Raw genomic sequence first — 24721 nt, 5'->3', positions numbered from 1 at the left:
CAGCCATTCCTAGGATGGGGATAAACCCTACGGGCATACCTAGACCACCTGGACCCTACGTGACCCATCCACCAAGTGATGCTCCAATCCACTATGTGGAAGAGCTGAATGACAAAGAGCCTTATGTACACCCTTACGTCTCATACGATGAAGAGGGCAATGCAATCCTTATGGACTACCGACCAATACTAGTGATGGCGTTAGGTAGAGGGAGAGGTAGAGGCTTAGGAGGGTAGACCCAAGAACCAATTACATACTGGACTTGCACTTCATCCAGGACATAGCTCTTTGCCGCGCTGCCCTGAATGAGAGCAAGCAAATCAAGACAAGACCGATCAGAGATGCATTGAATGTGGAATCATGCACCTCTTTGTTGATTGCCCTAGTTGAAAGCTCTTCTCTAACTTGACCAATCCCATTGGGGTTGTTCAGTGTCGAGACACTTGATGGGGAAGCCATGCCTATCCCGTTCCATGTCATGACCCACGCATAGACAAAGCAAGCCGGCATATCATTGCCATGGCCTAGCAACTTAGATGCAGCCTCAAGCAGAAAGAGGAGCCATAGGAGGAGGAAGAAACTGGACACAAAGATCATGCTAAAAATAGAGAGTGCCACAACACTACCTACGGGAAAGAAAGCGACGGATGCAAAAGCAAAAATATCAACCCCAAGGATGGCTGAGAAAGGAAGTGTAAGGGTCCGGGAGTACCCCAACCCAAAGCGCCAACTTGAAGCCATCGAAAAGGTGAAGGAGTGGGTGAAAGAAGCCCAGGAACACCTAAAAGACATCGAGTCCATATTAGAGGACAATCGATGCACGACGTCATGGCCAAACCTACCGCAGTTAGCACAAGGTCTTGACCTAGGGTCTTGACACCCGGCCAGTAAGTGGTTTCCGCCATAGTACACGCATTGGACATGTAGGCACGTTGGTCGTCTCAACATGTCTTGCAACTTGGCTAATTCCATCTTGACATCAACCAAGCCTTGGTCTGTCTCGGTGGCCTTCCCCTTATCTTGGGATGATGGGATTGATCTCTCACTAGAGGCTGACGCTCTCTCTAAACCTTGCGAGTTGGTCTCCTCTACGTTCGAGCTCCTAGAGCTCCGCTCTTTCAGCTGATCATCGACTTTGATGGCTTCCTCAAACACTCTAGCTATCGCGTCTCGCTGCAAGCTTGAATTGCTTGCCAAAGCCTTATATAACTCCTCGTCTCGAATTCCACTGATGAATACAATAGAAACTACTCTTTCAGTCAGTCGCTCGCCCAGAGGGATTCTTTTGAAGAGACTCCTCACATGGGTTACGTAGTCGCGAATGTCCTCCTTCTCTTTCTGCTTGACGTTCATCAAGCGTACTAGTAGGTTATCAGAGTATCCGGGCTCGGTGAATCTCTTAATGAAGAGATCCTTAAGGCCATTGAAGTTGGCTCGCTCTACAGCATCTAGGCTTGTATACCATGTCCTACCCTTGTTGCCTAGGCAAAGCCCGAACGCTTGCGAGCATTGAGTTAGGTCGTTGAGGCCGTTGGCTTCGCAGACTTACTCAAACTACTCAACAAAGCTGTATGGGTCGTCATGGGGTTGGTACTTGTCGAGTTTCTTGGCAACGATCGGTATTTTGGACTGGCTCTTTGAGCCTTGGTTCACCCCTAGTCCTGCAACAAGCAGCGATGTCGCTAGTGCCATGGCACTTTGCTCTGCAGCCGTGTTATCTAGCAGTCGCTTCATGAGAAGCTCGCTCAACGTCAAGTCTCCCTCTAGGGCTCTCTCATGATCTGTTCAGTTCTTACCTGCTAAGTTCAACACTCGCTGCACCTCGCGCAACTCCGTACTTTGCCTTTGGCTTCTAACCTGCTGATCCCTATTGTATTCGGCTATGCTTTGCAATGCTTTGCGGGCTAGCTTTCTCTCCTCTTCTAGATCTACGATGATAGCGTCTGCTGTCCTACCGCGGTGCTTATACTGGGCGTGTGTGTCGTAACTGCTTACCAACTGATGAATAGCATCTGGGAAGATGTTCAAATCGAGTTTCTCATTAGACCTGCGGTCTGAGCTTTCCTCTGCCATTGTCGAGTTGTCTTCTCCACCAAGCTGTCGATTAGGTTCAGTAGACTTGTTAAATCCACATCGTTGGCTCCCCTTGCTTGGTCCTAATCTGCGCTTTGATGGTTTGTCTATGTCTTGGGTCCTCTCCTATTAGTGGGTTCCTTGAGTGGTTTATCTAAGTGAGTTCCTTTAGTTATTGAATACAAACCTCAATTTATGATCACTCACTACGTGTGTCGTTTCTCGTGCACTTGTGCTCAATCAGGCTTTCAGCTTTCTTAAGTGTACTTCAAGTGTGAAAATTCAATGTGAGTGCAGCAAGCAATTCCTAAGCGTCTTATGCACTCTTGCTTGTTTCGGGCCTGATAGGCTTGTAGATTAATTTTCTGGCCGTTTTGTCAGGGTTTAGGGTTTTTCTCATATGTCGCCTTATTCATTTTCGATCAGTCAGGTTCTACAGCTCAGCGGTTAGCGTCTAAGTCCTTGGGTCTCGCAACTGCCTACTTCTAGCTGCTAAGTGGCTGCACGCTACGATTTTTTCCTATTACATGTGCCAGAATCAAGTTCTGAGCGCCCAAAGGGTTTCGACAGTTTGCGCTACTGCATTTTAACTGGGTCAGGTCTAATTTCTAAAAATTTTGATAAAAATTTACACTCGGACCAATTGGTCCGAATTGCAGGGTCCGAGTAGGTCACTCGGACGGGCCAGGGCACAGGGCCGAGGGTCGAATTTTAGGGTTTGACTCGAACGGTTTTGATTCGGACGGGTCGAATGGAAAATTCGGACAAGGTGATTCGGACGCGGGCCGAGGCACAGGGCCGAGGGCCGAATTTCAGGGTTTGACTCGGACGATTTTGATTCGAACGGGCCGAATGGCAAATTCGGACAAGGTGATTCGGACACGCCGAGGCACTTGGGCCGAGGGCCGAATGTGGAAAGTGGCCAAGAGCTGAATTTGAGACTCGAACGGGTCGTTCGGACTGGCCGAGGCCGAGTGTGCCACATGGCCGAAAGTTTAACTCGGACGACCGAATGGGTGGACTCAGATGGTTTGCCTCGGATCGGTCCGAGACTAGGGTTTGGACCGAGTGGGATGAGTGACAGGGGCCGAGGGCCGATTCTGGGACTCGGCCTAGAAAAGGCCACTCGGACGGGCCGAGTGCGGCGCACGTAAACAGTGCGAACACAAATTTGATCGATTCACAAGATCTAAGCAAGCAAAATGGCCATGCACTTCCAAATCCTATCTAGGGGAGTAGAGGGAGAGATTCATATACCTGAACGGGCCGGTAAGCGCGTCAGTGATGTGATTGAATCGATGCAGGCTCTCTCTCTCTCTCTCTCTCTCTCTCTCTCTCTCTCTCTCTCTCTCTCTCTCTCTCTCTCTCTCTCTCTCTCTCTCTCTCTCTCTCTCTCTCTCTCTCTTTTACTGAAATGGCACAAATGAGCTCTTCCTTGGCCTCTTGGCTCTTATATCCCTTCCTCGGTGTGGTGTTGATGCCCCCAATCACTCACTTGCCAATCTTAGACATCACTAGCGAGCGTTTTACTAATTTTTGCACGATTTTTGCCCTGTTTTGCCCTGTTTTGAAACAGTAAACCCTACCCTTCTCCGATTTGATTTCCTAATTCTAACCTATGCTAAATGCAACAAAAATCGAAGGCAAAAAATTGAAATAAATTCTCCATGTTTTCCAATTATCAAATAACCAAAATATCCCAAAATACTTATTTGTTTTGAAGATCAAAAACACCCAAACTTCCTACCTATCTTAATCTCCGTTTCGGGGATGAATCCCCTACTTCGATGCTCGATATGAGGCGCGCAAGTGCTCAAGCTTGAATCTGTTGGTCCCGGCAATGGAACCAAAATGTAGTGGGAGCTCACGCTCAACCATCAAGACCCACGGACCGCTTATTGCTTCTAGCATTTCAAGTGAGCTCTAATGGCTATCTCTCACCTAGCCAACGCGCCGTCGATCCTACAAGTGTAGTGAGCTTACCTTGATGCTGTTGTGAGTAGCCTCCTCCCTCGCACACCTCGGTAGCTCCACGATTCTTGATGCTAGCTCAAGCCTCCTCCATCTCCAAGCTCCATCCTCCATAGCCGCACGCACGAGAAAAGAGAAGAGAAGAGAAGAGAAGAAGAGAAGAGGAGATGGTGAAGAGCTTCACCCTCTTGATCCCTCACTCCCACACACTCAGTCCCTCACACTCTCACACTTCCTCTCTCAAGAGCACACATAAGCAAGAAGAAGAGAAGAAAAGAAGAAGAAGAGAGCTCTTGTTAGCCATACACCAAAGAATGAGCTTCCATTCACTTTTTGAACTTTATATACAAGCCCTAAAATCCCATGGGCACCCATCCCCTTTTTTACATGACCGGCCATTGTGGCAAGGTCCTTTTTCCATTTCCCTCTTCTAGCCTTATGCCTCTAGCCTATGCCCATCTAATATTTTACAATTGGCACAAGAGGGAGCTTGGCGCTCTTTTACAAGAGTTTTCCAAGTTTTTTGAGGCGCCTTTCATTTAAAATTGCGCCTTTGGTCTCGGCTTAGCTTTTAGAGGTCGCCTGCGTGTCTTTGCTATTCTTCCATGCTTTTTCCGCTTTTTCCTTCATTTTCTGCCATTTTTCGCCATCTCGACTTGGGGTTAATAATACTACATGGATCAAAGACCAATGCTCTAATACCACTTGTCAAGGAGAGGGCTAAGAGGTGAGAGAAAGAAAAGAAAAAGAGAGAGAAGAGGAGAGAGAATAACTAGAAAGATCGAAAAGAAGAGAGAGAAGCCATGAAAGCTAAGTACAAGGAGGTGAGATGAGAGACAGTAAATGTGTTATGATAAAAGTGGCCAAAACTTACATGTCTCACACTTTTATACCCCTATGTCAATGTGACAAGGTATTATTAATAACTCTTTGTCACTAACACATGTATTCCCAGTTTCTTACACTCAAAATGCCCCTACAAGATAGCAAAGGTCAAAGTTCATAGCATGTAATCATGGAGGATTGGAAAAAAACCAAGGAGGAATTGCATGCCTTGAATGCTACAAATATCCTTACACATGCTAAAAATGAGGATTATGCAAAGGACTTGGACCATGAATAGTTCTATGATCTAAAGGATGGGGTTTCCTTTGACACAAGTGGCTCCCTACCTCGTGATCTTGATTTGATCATTTCTACTACACTCTATCGGGCTACCACTTCCCTTTGATCCATCTCCATGGATGCATGGACTAGTTCCAAAAGCCCCAACACCTTGTGCATTCAAGGGAGCATTAATGGAAAACATGTATTTATTCCAATGGATAGTCATAGTATACACATTTTTGTCAATAAATTATCCCTTGCTTAGTTGTAATGCATCCCTACAAAATTATAGCACCCCCTAAAAGTTCAAGTAGCAAAATATGAAGAAGAAATCAACATACACGTATGCTCCAAAGTTTCCCTATACTCACTGAAAACTATGTGGCATCGGTTGATCTAATTGCATTAGACATGGGCCCCATTGAGGTTATCTTAGGTTGTGACTAGGCAAAACACTTGGGAAAAATTACAATGGACTTCTCTGAACTCAACATGGAGTTTGCTATGCATGGATAGCTCATCTGCCTCAAGGGAGTTCTTGATAATGCTCATTTTCAGCTAATTACAACAAAGCAACTCAAAGGAGAGTTTAAGAAATGTTCACGTATCTTTGTTTTACACTTGAATAAGGAAATTGAGATTAGTCCTCAAAATTGTCTAAGAATTTACCATTGAAAGCCTTGCTAGAGGATTGTGACGATTTATTTTAAATGTCTATAGCCCTCCCCCCAAGAGGCGAGTGGACCACCCGATTGATCTAGAATCCCATTCTAAGCCAATGAACAAGCCACGTTATAGACTCTCCAAGTTGAGCATGAAAATTTTGCAAAGTAAGTCAAAGAGTTACTTGAGATGGGGTTTATTGAATAGAGTTCCTCACCTTATGTATTTGTAGTCCTACTAGTGAAAAAGAAAGATGGCTCTTTTCACATGTGCATTGACTAGAGACTTGAATAAGATCATAGTGAAGAGTCGACATCCTATCCCCAGGATCGATGGCTTATTGGATGAGTTGAAAGGGATATGGTATTTCACTAAGATTGATCTGTGCTCTGGCTATCATCATATATGTATGCGGGAGGATGATGAGGTCAAAAAGACTTTTAAGACTGATTATGGGCTTTATCCTTTCCTAGTAATGCCTTTTAGATTGAAAAATATTTCCACCACATTTCAGAGCCTCATGAATAAAATCTTACATCCCTTCCTTTTCAAGTTTGTGCTCGTATTCTTTGATGGTATTCTTATTTACAACAAATCACAAGAGGAGCACTTTACACATATCAATAGGTGAGTGTTTGATGTCTTGAGAGAGCATATGCTATCTACTAAGGTAAGTACATCTTCATGCAAATCTCAATGTAGTACTTGGGGCATATTGTTAGTGAAAATGACATACAGGCTGACCCCAAAAAGGGGCAATGCATTAAGGATTGACCCACACTGTCCAGTGCCACTTCATTATGTGATTTCCTTAGTCTCCCTTCATTTTATAGATGTTTCATCAAGCATTATGTCACCATTGCAACACATTTGATAAATCATTTAAATACGGAATCATTTTTTGGGATACTATTGCTCATTGTAGTTTTAACTACTTGAAGGAAATCCTTACTTCAGTCCCCATTCTTGTATATCCTACCTTCTTGAAATAGTTTACCATTTAATGTGATGCTAGTAGTAGAGGTATTGGTGCTATCTTATTGCAAGCGGATGGTGTGATTGCTTTTAAGAGCATAGGATTAATGAAAAGGAGATACATGTGAATGTTTATGACTAGGAGATGTTGGCTATTCTTTATGCTATTAAGAAATGGCACCATTATCTCTATGGCAGCCAATTTAGAGTGAAGAGTGACCATTGAGTCCTCTAGTACTTTCCAACTTAATCTACGTTGACTCCTAAGCAAAGAAGATGGTGGCAACCTTGCAAAATTATGATTATGACATATTTTACACTAGGGGAAAAAACAATGTAGTGGCTACTTCACTATCATAAATATGGACATGTAGAGTATCTTCCATTTTAGAGGTGCATAGTGATTGGATTAAGGTGCTTCAATAGGCCTATTTGTTAAATGAGAAATTTAGACACATATTTCAAAAATTATAGCATGGGTTAATGGATAAAACTCCCAATATCAATTCAAAATTAGACTTATATGGTCCCATGGTAAGATTGGCATTCCCCATACTTTCCCCTTCACATGGAAGAGATGCATACTTTCCCCTTCACATGGAAGAGATGCATACTTTCCCCTTCACATGGAAGATCATGGAAGAGATGCATACTTTCCCCTTCACATGGAAGATCATGGAAGAGATGCATTCTTATCCCATTGCTGGTCATTTTGGTGTTTTAAAAACATATGATAAGACTACCAATAGCTTTTACTGGAAGGGCATGTGGAGGGATGTCAATGATTTTGTGGCCAATTGCGTCTCATGCCAACAGAATAAGGACAACATGCTTAAACTAGCTAGCCTCTTGTAGCCCTTGCCTGTACTTGAAGGAAAATAGACACACATCACTATGGATTTCATAACTGGACTACCCACCACCAAGAAAGGATGGAACAATATATCTCTAGTAGTTGACAAGCTCACTAAGCTTGCCCACTTTATTCCCACTAAAACTCAATATATTGCATCTCAAGTGGCCAATCAAATTATGGAGCATGTGTTTAAATTGCATGGGTTACCATTGGTTATAATGCATGACAGGGATGCTAAGTTTATCAGCAACTTTTGCCAAGTTGTTTTCACATCCATGGGTATGAAGCTTGCTCCATCCACCGCATACCACCCACAGGCTAATGGCCAAACCAAGAGGGTCAATAAATGGCTTGAGACCTACCTAAGGCACTTTTGTCTGATGTATAGCATAATTAGAATATGTGGCTCCACTTGGTTGAATTTGCATAACAACAATTCCACCTACTCTAGTATTGGCATTTCTCCTTTCGAGGTGCTATACAGGTATAAGGTTCCCCTTCCTACGGTTAGGCTCAATGACAAGATCAACCCCCAGAGTAAGGAGAAGTTAGAGCTCATCATGCCCTGCTTCAATAATGCAAAGTGAATCTTTGGAAAGAACAATATTATATGAAGCTTTATACCATTGAGAGAAGAAGGCATCTAGAATTCCAAGAGGGAGAGCTAGTTCTATTGAAGGTGCCTAAGTCCTGCTACTCCACTCTCAAGGAGGGTAGTAGTAACAAGCTAGCCCATCGTTTCTATGGCCCCTATCAAATCCTGAAGAGAGTTGGTGACTTGGATTGTAGATTAGAGCTTCCCTCCACCACCAAGATTCACAATGTGTTTCATGTCAGCTAGCTAAGGCCCTTCATTAGCACCTTAGTGGACTATGTGCAAGAGCTATCTCCAATATGAAGAAGGCATCAATCAGTATATCCATGGGGTAATCATTGGGCAGCGAGATAAATCCTTAAGATCGTAATCCATCAAGGAATACCTCATAAAATGGCAAGGCCTACCCTTGGAAAAAGCCTCTTATCACCCAACCACTATAGTGAAAGAGTTTCCTCACTTATGAGTGGCCCAATGAGCTGAAGACTAGATGGATATGCCTTGTTTTGACCCCATACTACGTGCAAATTGCACATTGTTTTAGAATAGTTTTATACATGCATTAATTATACCATGTACTTTATACATGGACTATTGTAAATCAATGGAAAAACAATGCAATCTATCCAACTATTTTATTTATGAAATTGCATATTGCCACTATCTGTTGGGATAAACACATCCTTTCCATGAATGGTATCCTTCATATGGAGTGTATTAGGGCTCCTAGAACGTATCTAAATATCCATGGAAATAGAACAAAGGGTAGTGGTAGGAGTATGCAAATATGTCCCACTTGGATCATATGGAAATCCATCTACTAGCTCATAAGATTGGTCATGCTCAAGATCCTAATCATGATCTTCAAATTCATCTTCTGTACACATAGTTGGTTCCTCATTGACTTTCTCAATCATCAACATCCTCAAGTACTATCACATTATATTTCTTGGCTTTGGCATTCTTGTAGGTGCACTTAGATGCATGGTCAACCATGTATTTTCACTACACTTAAAGCATAGACCCTTCTATTTGCACTTTCTAAATAGATCCATGGGTATAATTTTGCCACCATTTAGTGAATTATTTTTAGGTCTATTGTCACCTTGTTTAGACTCAATTTTATGACTAACTACTAGCTTTGAAGCACTTTCCTACCTTGAAGCATTAAAAGTAGGATATGTGGGGACTTTAGGGTTGCCAAATGAGGTACTAGACCTACCATAATTGCCACAAAAGTTTCCCTATCTATTAATAGCCCTTTGTTGTCCAAAAGAAACCTGCATAGCATTATCCTTCCTATACTTACAAGCATACATCTCAGTTAGCTCAATAGCCTAGAATAGAATGGCGGGTCTCTAGGCCATAACATCAACCATTTTGGGGGGGGTGTAGGGGGCGGTCAACTGACGCTTAATACCCCTCTCATCACATAACTGCTCAAAAGCACATGAGACATACTCACCCCCATTATCCATCCTTAGGCATTTTAGCCATACCCAGATTGGTTCTCAACCAATGCAAGCCATCTCTGAAATATAGCCAAGACATCGGATTTTAGCTTAATGGGATAAGCCCAAACTTTCCATGAAAAATCATCTATGAATGTAACAAAATACTTTGCACCACCCACAACCTGACAAGGCATGGGCCCACAGACATTCGAATGTACCAATGCCAAGGGCTCACTCATGCATGGCCTACCAGACTTTTTATGTATAGAACTAGTCTGCCTGCCATAAAGACAATGCTCACATGAATCAAAACATGCATAATCAAGGGGCGGTAAGTACTGCAAACCAGAAAGCATCTTCATTCCCTTCAAAGACATATGGCCCAAATGGGCATGCCAAAGAGATACACGTGGGATAGAACCCATGGAAAAAACATGATCAAGGGAAGAAGCTAATACAATCAAGGAATAGAGGCTGTTAGCCTTGGCACCTCTTGCAATCACAAGTCTGCCACGAGTGATCTTTCATGCAGAGTCTCCAAAAGATACATGATAACCTGTGTCATCAAGCTATCCAGCTGACAGGAGACTGTGTGTCAAAGCAGGTACATGACGTACATCCTGCGTAACAAAACTGCTGTCAGAAGGAAACTACAGCCTAACATCACCAATGCCCACAATATCAAGAGAGCTGTCATCACCCAAGCGCACAGAACCCGAAACAGTACGGTATGAATGAAACCACACTCGACAAGGTGTCACATGAAAGGACGCACTTAAGTCCAAGAGCCAACACTGTGCATACATAGAGTGTATCTCTTTCATCTGCGAAGCACTGGAAGAAGTTGCAAGGATATAATCATCATCATCAACATCCTCAGGCTGCATAACATTGATCTCTTCAATTTTAACACTGGACTTTGCATGCACTATGCTGCGATCAGAAGACTTATCCTGCACTTTGTCTTTCCCCTTATCTTTGCGCCTTTCATTGTGTAGTTCATGGCATTGTGGCCTAATATGGCCCTTTTTCCCACAATGGTGACAAGTAACATCTGCATTCCTGCCACGGGATTTGCTACGTGACTTCCCACGAGACTTGGACAGAGATTTCTAAGAATCCCATCCATGGCCACTGCCACTGCCATGCTTTCCATATCCATCATTCCTGCCTCTAACTGTCATTGCATGCGACATACGAGAGGTATCCAAATTCTTACGATTAACCTCTTCCTACAGAAGAGCACTCTCAACATCAGATAATTTCAAGGTAGCAGTAGAGGCACATAATGCAGTGCGGAATACATCCCATGACTCATTAAGAGTACTAAGCAAGAAAAGAGGAGTGACATCCTCTGTAAAAGTGATATCCTACGAAGTCAAGTTCTTGAGTATAGCATGGAACTGGCATCTGACTCGCAGGACTCTTCTTGTCATAGAGATTCTTGATTTTATCCCACAACTGCCATGCACTCTGTTCTTCCTTAAAGACATTGTAATGAACCTATTCTGTGAGAGACAATACAATGGTGGACTTGCATAACTCATCAAGCTCAAGCCATTCCTCATCTGGCATAGTTGCAGATGGATGCCCGCTTAACCTCAAAGGTTTGATTTGTGATTTCTGCACCAATACCTGCCAAATCTGGCTCTTCCAACAAGAGTAATTCGTACCATCAAGCTTAGTGGTGTTGAAAATAGCATGATTAGTGGACGAACTCGCCATAATGCAAGCTATAAGACTGTAGACAGTTCAAAAACTGCTTGCTGTTTACTGCAGAAAATGACCAAAAAATCACCAAAATCGAGGAAAAATGGCGAAGAAAGTGGAACCAAAGTTGTTGCCCACCAAGTACTAGTGAAAGTACATAATTTCAGAGTGTTTCAGCATGAAAAATCCATGTTAGTCCATACATATATGCTTGCTATAATAAATTTCAGATTTCAGTAAAAGAGAGCTAACAGTGCCAAAATCGGATCCCAAGGCAATCAGATACTACCAAGACCAAATCCAGCATCATGCGGACATAGCAAAATCATATGACGGTCGATAAGCATAAATCCAACACCCAATTATGTCATACAAATATCTGCCAGTGAGTAGGCACACCCCCAGTCAACGAGGCAAAGTGTTCCTACCACTACCAAAACTTGACACAAGTAGGTGTCAGTTCACAAAGATACGAATCCAAAACTGAGACTTAGCTCATAAGTATATAGTGAACCAAGGCATATGATGTATCATCCCAAAAGGTAAGAAGTCCCAAAGTCTCAAGTGTCTGTAATTACTCAATAGCATGTAATGCCTCAATGCATAAAAGTACCGCCTTGCTCAATGTCTGATAAGCATTCAAGAATGCTCCCACTGGCACAAAAGTCATATGTATGAGCTCAAGAGCTCAAGCCAAGGCAAGACACAGTGCCAATGACATAAGTCCAAGACAATACATCAATAGTACATCCTGAACATGTAGGCAGTAGAGTATCCGTATGTAGCATCCGTAAGCATGTAAGACATCAAATACATCCCAATCCAAACTTTGACAAGCCAAGTAACATCCAAGACTACTCCAGATAATCCAAAATGCATCCAAGGTGGAGCTTCAATGAGCACTCAAGCTCAACGTATGCATAGGGTAATCAACTGTGACATAAGCATCAAGCCGTAGGCAACGTGTATGCATAAACCCAAGAAGCATCACTGTCAAAGCATATACCAATGTCAATAAGTGCGAGCTGAAATAAGCTCAAGCTTCCAAAAGCATCCGGATTCAATGACAAGCTCAAAGTTGTCCTTCGATGATCAATACATCATAGCATAATCCAAGATATACATCCGGAACCAATAGGCATATGTCAAAGCATAAAAGATAGCTTCAGCCCAAGAGTATTCAGCATGCATTTACTGTTATAAACTATGTATTTACAGTCTCAAAATCAAGCCAAAATCATAGCATTACATGTGGCTTCAATCCCCCAATCAATCGGGATGCAATAGGCATCAAACCGGCTATGTAGTCATACCCAAACAAGCATAGGCATACAAATACATACTGTCTCAGACCTGAAATCTGTTACAAAAGATTTTGTAATCATAATTTGGTAAATCCGAAATCACCATTGTGTCCAGAGCGTGCCAAAACCCCAACTTAGATTGACAAAAAGAGTGATTTTTGGGCCAGATTTTGAAACAGGTGCAAAAAAAACGTGAGTTGGTTGGGGGGGTCTACTGTCCCACATGTCAACAATGGGGCCCAAAGGGGGCACAAATGAGGGCCAAAGAAGACCTACACCAAGCCTTAGCAAGCCTTGATAGGTTGGAAGCAAGATCCAGGTGAAGGAAGCTCCAAGAGGTGTGAGCTATGGCTGCCCACAACTTGTTTACAGCCTGTGAGACCTGAGAACTGAAGTAAACCCTAAAGAAAATGATCAAATACCTCTGATGTAAAGCCCTGAAGGTGCCCAATAATGTTGGGAAGGTGCTCGGGAAGCCAGGGAGTGACGGAAGCTCGAAGGAGTCGGATATGGCTGCCGGGAAGGAGACCCAATGCAAGTAGGGAGTCGATAGGATGCTGAGAATGCCACGAACCAAGCTCAAGAGTCGGAAAGCAAAGCTCTGATACCAGTTGAAAGGGAGCGGCAGATCGAAGGTTGGACTCGAGAGCTATGGAGAGAGAGCAAGAGCAAGAAAGGGAGAGACTAGAAATGGGAACTCCAACAGTCACAATGTGTGACCGGGCCTTCCTTTATTCAAACTATCACTAAAAGAATAAAGAATAAAGTGATGGTGACGGGCGCCTGCCACCTGCAGTGTGCAGTGGCGGTGATTGTCAGTGCAGTAATACACAGGCAGCTAGGCAGAGGTGCCTTTACCCCCAACATAAACAACTTATAATCCCTATAAACTAATCAATGAAGACCCTGATCGGATGCTCTTCAACTGCCCTGAAGTCTTCAATTATTTAATTTCTCCACTTGCTAGGAGGTAGGAAGAGTTTTCTCTAGGTTGGTTGGTCACACCCCCTTTTGATAGTGAGGGAGGGTCACCTCTCTTTTGTCCCACTATCTCTTCTGGCATCCACCTTTTTTTCGGGTGGGAATTTCCATGGCAAGGGCATTCTACTCTATGAAAACATAGATGATATGCATTACTAAAATGATTATTTCAACCTTCAATGATATGCAAAGATTTGGTTGATCAAAAGAATATTGAAAAATGGATTGGCTTAGGGTGGGTCTTACCATTGCAAATACGTGACTCATTGATTGTAATACTTACCCTTTACAATTTACTTATTGGGTACAAGACAATCAAAAGATCAAATCGGAGTTATGCATAAATGCATGTAAAATTGGAACCATGATTGAATAGGAATAGAATCAATACTCAATTTTAGTTTAAAAGCTTTGATTTGCATAAAGAGTTATTTAATATCTGATCTATGGTTTATTTAGGCTCAAATAACCAATATCTCTCATCAGCAAATGGATAAGTTTAAGCAAGTGGATTAAGAGAGATTTTAAAGATTAGAATTGAATGAAATACCACTTGTAAGCTTGAAGAAGATGGAAGATTCAAATAGAATCAAGTTTGAGCCATTAGTAGAAGAAAATGCCCAATTCAATCCATAAGCTCCATGCTCCATAATCCACATGAAATCAACTTGTCCTTTGCTTAGAGGCCATTAAGCTTTTGAAGGTTAAGTGCCATAAGCTTCCTCAAATGCTTGAATGCTAGAAATTCAAGCTCTTTGACCAAAATCCCCAAAATAGAATTCAATTGTGCTTGATAGGCTGAAATCTCTTTAATGCCTTTAATCTTGATGCCAATGTTGCTTGATAATGGCAGTAGAGAAGCCCTAAAGGTCGAAAAGAACCAAATCTTGAAGAAATTTGAAGCTTCAAGTTTGAAGCTATGACTACCTTGATGTACTTTTAGGGTTTCAAAGAAAAAGAAAAAGATCAGAGGTTGGATTTTGTAAGAGCTTGCTTAAATGACTTTGAAATGAGTGCCCAATGATTGCTTGATCAGAACAAGAGAGATTTAAGGCAACAATGGAAGCTAAAGAGAGTAGAGAAATCTGTGCAAAATGTGTGCGATTTTTGGGTTGTTCTTAGATGCATTCACTCAATCAAACACCTTCATAATGATGCTCATAATGCTTGGCAAAAGCTCTTGAATCTTTGCCTCAAGATTTTAAGAAAAGATGGAGTGGTTACTGATCAAGAGAGATGATTTTTGGTGTCCACCGTGAAAGCTTCTCCAAAAGCTTGAAAGGAAGAGGAAAGAGAAAGCCTAATTTGAAAAGGAACTAGACTTTAAACTCTGACTAACTATATTTCCCCTTTCTTTAACCATTTTACCTCTAGAATGGTCTACTCCTTGTCCACGACTTGCCATTTTGTCCATGATGCCTCCGACTTGGTCTCCATGCAGTCCATTTAGCTTTGACTAGGTTGGAAAGCTCCTTGGCCTCTACACCTATCCACTTCAAGGCTAACGCTTTGTCCTTTAGAAACTAGAATATAACTAGTTAGGGAAGGAAATCTAAGGGAAGATTTTAACAAAATGGATCAAAGATCAATGCTCTTACACCACTTATCAAGAAGAGGATTGAGAGGTGAGAGAAAGAATGCAAAAGAGAGAGAAAAGAGGAAAGAGAACGAGTGAGGAGGAGAGAGAAAGACTAAAAAGATATGAGAGAAAAGAGAGAAGTTGTGTTAGTATTATAGTGTATTATTAATAAAACTCTCTCAAATAATATGTATTCCCAGCTTCTTCCATTAAGCCAAGGTAAGCATATTCCTTTTGGCAAGTGCTATGCTTGTCCTATTAGCACTCCACTAAATCCAAGCCACTCCAAAACATTGAGTGTACTATAGCCATTCCAATGCTTTCTTTCCACGCGTAATCTCTTGCAACCCCTCAATATGAGAAGCAAACCATTGAAGACGTTGATAAAGCAATGTTGATGTGCACTACAAACTCTTATTAGTTCAACATAGTTTAAATCATGACTAGTGCTAGCCTCGTCTTTTTTTTTTGTTGGGTATAAGAACATGTTTCAGTTTCTTATTAAATGAAAAATTACTCACCAAAACATGTTCACAAAATATTCACTTTAATTGACATATTGAATTGCATGAAACACTTTTACTTTTCAAGGTTTCTTTTATCTTTTGAGGTTTTATATGCAAACATGTATAAAACTAAGATGCAATACATATGATATTCATGATAAAACTAGATGCACTATATACAATATATACCTTGAAATCATATTTTAAAAGTAAATAATGTATCAAATTGAGGGCTTGCTCTAAGTCCATTCTCACTATTCAAAGTCTATTACTTTTGTATTTGTCATGCCATGAAGGCAAGCCATAGGCACCACTTGGTATGTATTTAGCCAAAATCATTAAAGCTTATAAACATTAGTCTATAGCCAAAGTTTTAACTTATAAACACTAATAGAGATTATCCGTTAAGGCTAATAGGGATTAGCTTATAAACACTTATATCTATTGTGAGGTTAATATTAACAGTTTTAAAAGATTTTTGGTTCTTCCTTTTGGGGGTTTTTTTTTGTCACTTTAGAATATGTTTTGGCACTATGCTTTTGATCCATGATGCATCCCTTTTCCAATATATTTTTATTTAGTATTTATGCCAAAGATGAAAACTCTTACAACCAAATAACATTTGTTTCACTCTCTTACATATAGAGGTCTTATGTTGTCTTCTAGCTCACTTCCTTTTTCATTCAATACTTTCTTCGAATTCTCCTTGTTTCACTGGTTCTTACATATTTCTCTTTATGAGGCCACGGCTGTTGCTCACGCAATACTCGTATATACTTTATTCCCAACCTATACATGTGTTATGATCATAGCCAATCTTTAGCTTTTGTTGTTTCATTTGGTCATTGTGCCGAATGGTCGAGGGGGCATAGGCTTCCTTTAGAAAGGTAAAAGTAGAGCTTATAAAGTTAAAAGATGTTGACAAGAAAGAGACATGTGGTAGTAAGGAAGGACGATATGAGATAGGGTTTTGGAACAAGATGGGTTAGCTCCGAGTCAATAGTAGGCTTGCCTTCTCAAAATGGTCCAAGGAGGAAACTTTGTTGTCTAAAAAAAGTAAATTACTAATAAGCAAATTGTGAAGATATATACAAAAATCTATTCAAAAGTCAAATTTCCTCCTCAATATAAAGTGCATAGTACTCATTATATAGTAAGTTTGGCCCTTTTTAAGAGGAAAATAATTTATGTAAATTTGTTGATGAAGTCAATATCTCTATCTGTGCAAAAAATTTGTCGAAACATTGGTTTAGGGAAATGGAGACCTCGACATGTTACGATAATGCTTAGTCACAATAGCATAATGTGCAACTACCATTAGGGTAGGAGGTCAGTAACATAATGGCTCCCAAAAGAGTCTTAGTCTTAGCAACAACTGGTAGGGCCTTTTGTGAGAAAACAAACATGTAGGGAAGCTCACAATCAAGTTGGATTAGTGGCATGTATAGGGCAACATGCCTATGTTTCATAGGTAGGCACACATTTAGAAGTTATCATGTTATAGGCCAATGTCTGGGAATAGAAGGGAGGGTGTGAGTGTGTTGTAATTGACACCAAACTTTTCCAACGCATTTCAACATTTGTTTGTGGTCAAGAGCTTTTATTCACCTGCTCTACTGAGGGTGGGATCATGGGCCTCTTTAAGGGTGGTTATACACTACAACCGGGGTAGTGTGAAAAGAGCCGGTCGAAATATACACACCCTCCATGCCTTATTGTGAATTAAAGAAGTGGGAGGCCTAATGGTTAAGGCTTTGAAGTGTGCGGGGATCGATGGAAGTTCAAGTCTCATTAGTCGCCAATGAGGCACCTTAAAATTTGTTGTGTGAAAAAAAGCTCGGGTTGGCGATGTTTTGAAGTTTTCATTGAATGAGTCTTGTCTCCTGAGGAGTAGATGTATCATGTCCCGCCTAGATCCGTCCATCATTTGAAAAAATACGGGGTCCAATTATAATATAAATAGGGGATGAAATGCTGTGTCCCATTAAGAAAAAAAGAAGCACTACCTCGTCTGCGCGCGCGCAACATGTGAACCAGCCTCAGTGGGATTGTGAAAATGCAGAATCGATGAGGGGTCAGGACTCGGGACTTATTGATGAAGTGTCGAAATTTGGACAAGAAACGAAGAATCTCCGGGTCAAAGCGACATTCTCGAACCGCAAATCTCTCCGTAATTGGGTTTCACATCAGTTTAAGTAATTAATATTAGTAAATAGTAAATTATATATCAGGCCTTTTGCCCTGTGAAAAGTGGAAGTTTCAAATAGCAAAACGTTTATCTCGGAAATGAGAGGAAGAGGCAGCTGGTGGCAATGCAAGCCATTTCTCCTACCGACGGACTCATCAACCCCTCTTCTGCTTCTTCTGCTTCTTCTTCTTTTCGCAGCTGTGGCCATGGCGTCCCCTTCCTCCACCTTCCAGACAGGTCTCGCTCCCTGGCTTCCGATCGCCTCCCGCCACAGCCGCAACCGGCCGCTCCTTCCCTCGCCATCCAATGCTGCAGTCGCCACCATCCCGACGACTCCAACGGCTCCGCCTCTCCCCCTACCCCCAGCGCTTCCCGCTTCCCTGAGAAGCTCCTCCCGGCCGTCCGTCCTCCTCGCCCCAAGCGCATCATTCTCGTCCGCCATGGCCAGAGTGAAGGCAACATAGATGAAAGTGCTTACACCAGGATCCCTGACAATAAGATCGCTCTCACTGATGTCGGATGGAAGCAGGCCGTGCAGTGCGGCAAGAACATAAGGCGGCTGATTGAGAACGATGCAGCCGATGATTGGCGTGTCTACTTCTATGTCTCCCCGTACAAGCGCACTCTGCAGACATTACGTGGGATTGGCATGGCCTTTGAGCGCAAGCGTATTGCTGGAGTGCGCGAGGAGCCTCGACTGCGGGAGCAAGACTTTGGTAGGTCTTCTTCTCAGCTGCGGTAGACTCCTTGAAAGCATACGCCAGACAGTATGCATTGTCTAATCACCTGGCAATAATCGAGTTCAACTTCCCTCAAAGATGCCGAATTCTCAGGTGATCTAGTACGATTAACAATGATTTTGCAAGATCAATACTCCCTAGATTTGCAGCGGCATATTGTATGGGATAGAGGTTGTAGCACGACTTTGACATTATTCATCCATCTAATTTCTGCAGCTGTAATAATTTTCTCTGGACAGTTATACGCATTGTCTTCATAATGAAGGATTGATTTTCTCTAGTCGTGTCAGGAAAAATCATCATAATTGCAAACAATGAGGCAGAGTCACCAATCAAATTTATCCAGTATCAAGTTTCAACGTCCCCCCTCCCCTCCCCTCTTCTCCCTTGCTCTCCCCCTTGCTTAAAAATGAAACTTAGTTACAACTTCGGGTTTATACCCTCATGGCACGTTTGTATGTGAGGGTCTATCATAGGGTGCTGGAGATCAGGTGTAGTATGCCTTTTGAGAGCACACCAATATATCCATGTTAGTCATATCACCAAGGTACTGAAGTTCTAGAGATGTGGAAGGGAAGAGCTAACACTCAGCTCCTCTTGAAAGAAGTACATTTTGTGATTGAGCTTGGGTGTCATGTTCTTGAATTAGGACATATGTTTGGAGCTGACTAAGGCCATGTCCCCCTTGGTTCAAAGGACTTTTTTGCACCTCTTATTGGAAATGGTAAGTTGTGTTGATTTGTACCTTCTCAAACCATCTCCCTAGGAAATCATGTACATTTTCATCTTTTGCTTTGGTGGTATATGAGGTTCATGTTAACTAGATAGTGATTTCTTTTCATGTTATTGATCAAAAGCTACTTGCTAAGTGGACTTGCACCTATACTTACTTTCTCATATTGTAGGGTTGTGGTAACAATGTTGTTACGTTTGACAAGTCTTCCCTAAAAGATAATGAAAACCTAGGAATTCCCTCACTTATTGAAGGCCACTTTTGTATTCACTTTTATATCTCTACCTTATTTGGGTCAATCTTAATTTTTTCTTCTTCTCTATGTAATCAAAACACTCTAAACCTTCATCACAAATTTTTACTTTCTATGCTTGACATACAGTTAATTTTTTCTTTAACATTTCAAAGATCTTCGCCATATGCGCTCTATAGGCTTTTACAGTTTCAACAAGTGATGTATCTAAAGCGTTAATAAAACATCCAAAAGTTGAGATCATAACCTTAGACTAGCCACTCAAAGTCCCATGTTGGGTAGAAGGCAATCCTCTTTGTTAGATTCTCAAATATTTGAATATAGTAGTAGCCTTATTATAGTTTAAATGCGTTATGATCCCTAGGTTACAATGTGGAAAGACGTTATTAAGATTGACTTGAAGAAATAGAGGGAGTATAACAAAAAGAGCCCATTCTTAAGTTAGATAGAGAAGCGAGAGAGTCTTTGCACTTACCATCTTTTGTTGGAGATTCAATCTAGATTTGCTTGAATGGGTAAAAACCTTTAGGATTCAGTATTCTAAATTAGATCTTATAGTGCTAGAATTATCCTAAAAGAAGACATACTACTAGCCCAATTTTAATATTACTTACAGTTGGTCTTGAGTGGTAGGCCGGTTGATGCCTCCAAAGAACCAGGGTTTTGGACAACCCAACTTCTCAGATTTTGTGCCGTTACATATAAAAGTTCTATTTTATTTTTTGCACTTTTGGGGGCATTGCCACATATGGACTATGAGGAATGTATTCATTTTTGATTTTGTTTTTGGAGTGTCAAACTACATCGCCCGTTTCAAAGGTCGTCTCCATTGGCAACTCAATGTTATTGAGCTAGCATATATTCTTTCTTGACAAGATTTGCTTTCTTGGCACAGTGTAGTTTTTGTTCCCTTGTTGGTCATATAAATTGTTTACACTTGTAGTCATGCTGTACTTTCGAAATTTGTGTTTTGGTAATTAATACAATTACCCTTCATGAGAGAGAGAGAGAGAGAGAGAGAGAGAGAGAGAGAGAGAGAGAGAGAGAGATCTATTAATGTCCTTTGGAGGCCAAAGTTGACCTATAGGACAAATTAGATAGTTCATTACATTACACTTTAGATATCAGTGCCATATAGGCATACAAACAAAGGAAAATAATTAAACTATGAGCTCTTACAACGTAGAAGAGCTTTAATGATAATATTGGGTTCCATTACAGATGTAGAGGGTAGCTAGATTCCACTAGAAGATACCTTTACTTCTAGGGAAGTGGAGTGTGGAATTTCTTGATGAGTACTTTTTCTCCTTTATACATTGCCAATAGATCATTTCTTTGTGGTTCTTGACTTTGACTAATTTTGTTGGTTGATTTTTGAGCTAAAATGGGGTTAACTCATTTGCTATCCACACTTTTGTCCCTTGTAGATGTTGAGACATGGAGCTTCATATGAGCTAGCATCCACTACATGCCTTGATGATGTGGCAAAACTTTATTTTATCGGTGTGTCAGGTGATTGACATGGAGGATATACTAGTGATTCTATAGTTGGACTATATCCATGTAGTCTACTCTTGGTTATTGTTGAGAGATAGGCATGTGAATCCACTGCATCCAAGGGTGGATAAGGGTAGATGAGTGTGAATGGAATGGAGGGTAGGGGAAACCCAAACCCTAGCCATCTAGAGGCCCTTTAAATAGCCCTAAGGGTCACTCTCAATGTGTGAGAGAGTATCCCAGTTGTACTTGTGAGCAACTTACTAAGCAAGATTTTGTTCTTGTACTTTGAGTTCTCTTCTTCCTCTTATGCACACTTCCCCAAGTTGCAATCTGATATTCCAACATGGTATTAGAGCCATCTCTGATCCATTGAGCTTCCCACAATCACATCTTGGCTTAAGTGACTTTTATTTCTTCAACTATTCTCCTTTTCACCATGGCCAGTTTTAACCTACCTCCATTGGAGGAGCTGGTGTGACCAAAGGAGGCCATATCTGCTCCCGATTTTATATGGAGACTTCTTCATTAGGTCCAGGTGCAACATCCCGTCACCTCACAAATCAACATTGGGGTGGCAGCAGCTCGGCATTGCAATTTTCCCCAAAATCGGCGTAGTTTGGACAGTGACACACTTCATAGCTGCTCACGACCTGCATAGGGTGCAATGGGCTTTCATAGCCCCCCAAGAGGACTATCTACACTTGAAAGGGTTTAAAGAAATTCCTTCTCTATTGGTCATACCAAACAAACCCTTAATTGTGTTTTTTTATGGAAGCCATAGCCAAAGCTTCTTCAAAGCTTGGTTTTTTGAGTTTTCTACTCATTGAAGTCATCAATAGTGATTTTAATCATTGATTAGGATTTTGTGGAGTTTAATGCAGACTTGAAAGCTCTAAAATCAGAGCATCTTCAATCAAAGGTGACTCCTCAAGCTGATTACAATGAGACTAATGTCAATTGCTTCATCTATGTTTGGAAATGAATGCTTCTTAGCACTAATAATAAAATTTTTATTATTGCTTGCTGATTATTTTTAGAAATTTGAAAAATTTCAGACTTTAAGCATGATTTAGTAAGTGCTTAAGTATCATCATCTCATTGACCATTGCAAAGCTATGTGTTAGTTATAAACACATAGACCATTGTCATCATCTCTTATCTCATCTTGTAGAACATCACATTTAAGCTTGCTACTTATTAATGTAGATATCATTTCATTTGCTTCCACACTTATTGGCTATTGTGTAAAGGATTAGACATTGCCATTGCTTAGTACAATCGAAAAGACCTTCCTATCATGGCCATGGCCTATGCTGATGTTAGACCTTAAATCCGTAAGTTTGATGTAAAAGACTTTCACCCATGCCAAGTATTAGTGAAGTACAAAATGATGAAGCAGGGTTATTGGCCCTTTATCAAAGGAACCAAAGTTATTGACCCATCCAACCATACTGATGTAGAAGATGATGAAAGAGCCCAAGCCATAATCATGCTTTATTTGGTTGAATCTTTGATTCATTACATTGACTAGCTCTTCATTGCCAAGGAGAAATGGAATGAGCTTGAAAAGCTTTATGGGGCTAGAGGAAAGAACTCTAAAACTTTCCTCAAGATCGAAATTTTTAGCTTGGAGTATAAGCAAGGAGAAGACTTGGGTAAGCTCATGTCTCATATGAAGGGACTTATGGTATAGCTATCCTTAGTTCAAGCTCCAATTCATAATGAAGATGCCATTGCCATTCTTTTGAAATCTATAAAAAAGGTATTTCCAAATCATTTATTGACATAAAAGGGTTTGCATGGTATAAATGTGTATGTTGCATCTCATTATTTATAAAGAAAACTATATCACATATATTGTTCAATTGTTTCGCTTGGCGTTTCACTTGGGACTTGCCCAAAGGTGAAACGTTTTGGAGTGAAACGTAATGTTTCAAGGGTGAAATGATTCTTGTTTACCTTGTATGTATGTGTGTGTGCTCTTGGTTGCTTTGTCTCTCTCGTGTTATTTGTTTACATGGTATTAGGGCCGTCCCACGATTGCATAGAGTGCTCAATCAAAGGCTAAGGTGAAGGTAATAGATTGCGAAAGCAAGTAAGTAAGCAATGGGTAAGAAGCTCTTCCATCTTGTTTGATTTGGCTTGGAATATAGCTGCATGAGGCTCTTGAGGCGGGTAGCCTGCAGTCTTTGATTGTAGTGAAACTTGATGAGTAAAAAGAGTAGTGTATATATTGTAAATAAATCCTTTAGGGCCTTTCTATAGTGATTTTTGCCATCCGAGGTTGTTTTGGCCTTTGTTTTAGCTTTGCAAGGTGGTAGAAAGCAGTTTTGAGATATACTACAGATCTAACTGCGTTTGCCATCTACAAGTGCAAATGTTATAAATTCTCAATCTGTAAGATTTTAGGTGTTTGTTGGATTGCAAATAAAGAGGAGGGCATTTGTATAGAGATTATAGATTGCAGTTATAGTTGTGCAGTCATATTGTTTAAAAAGGCTATGTGTTATTGATATAGTGGATCTAGTATTGCAAGGTTGCTTGTCTTGTTAAGATATTTGATAATTTTAAATAGATTGTTGGTGAGAAGCTTGATAAGAATAATTATTTTCCATGAAAGTTTAGGATGATAAATCTTTTGAAGGGCAAAGGCATTTGGAATTACATTGAAGGAGACGTGGTAGTAGCATTCGAAGTCCCTCAATGAAATGCAATGAAATCCTTGCTATTATATGGAAGAATTTGGCAAGGTTGTTTGAGGTAAACACAAAGGCCAAAAAGTTGTAGCTCAAGTTAAATATGAATCAAGTTAAGGGAGGAAATTTGTCCATCAATGATTATGCATTAAAGGTCAAGAGTATTGTGAAAGCTCTTGGATCTATCAGTGTAGCAATTGATGATGATGATGATATTGTGTGAGCATATTTAGATGGATTTAGAGATGAGTACAAGAGCTTTAGGTCATCTATGAATATCAGGGATGATGTCCTTGACTTTACAAATCTAATTTCTATGCTAATACTTGGGGAGAAGAACCTTAGCTTGGATTCCTTCTCTTCTCAAGTAAGAGCAAGTATTTACTCTACTATAGCAAAGATAGAGGTCATGGTCAAGGCTAAGGTGGTCGTTGTGGTTAAAGTTATGGTGCACAATAAAATAGGAAATGACAGTCTTGAGGAAGGGGAAGCCAAAGAGGGCAAGTTGCAGGTTTTATCTGATAGTAGAACTTTGGTGATAGTAGGGAATGTTGGCATTGTGGTGACAAAGGCCATAGTTTTAATAAATGTTTCAAAAAGAAGATTGAAATTAGAAATGGGAAAAAATAGTAAGATAATTCTACTTTCACTAGCAAAAACAGTGATGACAAGTGAGTAACACTTTGTTATGTAACATTTTATGAATACTATGATTGCTAATGGTTCATCTAAGAATGATGTATACTATGTAGACTCAAGTGCCTCTAACCACATGACTTTTTATGGAAAATGGTTTAGGGAGGTGTGTAATTCGGAGTTTCTGGTTATGTAGAGACA

The 24721-nt window shown here is 40.9% G+C and overlaps 1 protein-coding gene across 1 annotated transcript in view; it reads left to right on the top strand.

Moving 5' to 3' along the window:
* The first annotated feature begins 17745 nt into the window (after positions 1–17745).
* The window catches only part of LOC148020814 (phosphoglycerate mutase-like protein AT74H), a 49734-nt gene continuing 42758 nt past the window's right edge, over positions 17746–24721 (top strand). Inside the window, exons 1-2 of the mRNA XM_087698178.1 lie at positions 17746–17952; positions 18042–18678. Coding sequence (XP_087554304.1) covers positions 17746–17952; positions 18042–18678 — 844 coding nt within the window. The remainder of the gene's footprint in view (positions 17953–18041; positions 18679–24721) is intronic.

The sequence above is a fragment of the Lygodium microphyllum genome, chromosome 18, assembly GCF_053477565.2.
Source record: "Lygodium microphyllum isolate KBCC chromosome 18, Lygodium_microphyllum_v1.1.10, whole genome shotgun sequence".
NCBI classification, from domain to species: Eukaryota; Viridiplantae; Streptophyta; class Polypodiopsida; order Schizaeales; family Lygodiaceae; genus Lygodium; species Lygodium microphyllum.
Note: the sequence above shows the minus strand (reverse complement) of the source record. Positions and strands in the feature narration are given on the sequence as shown.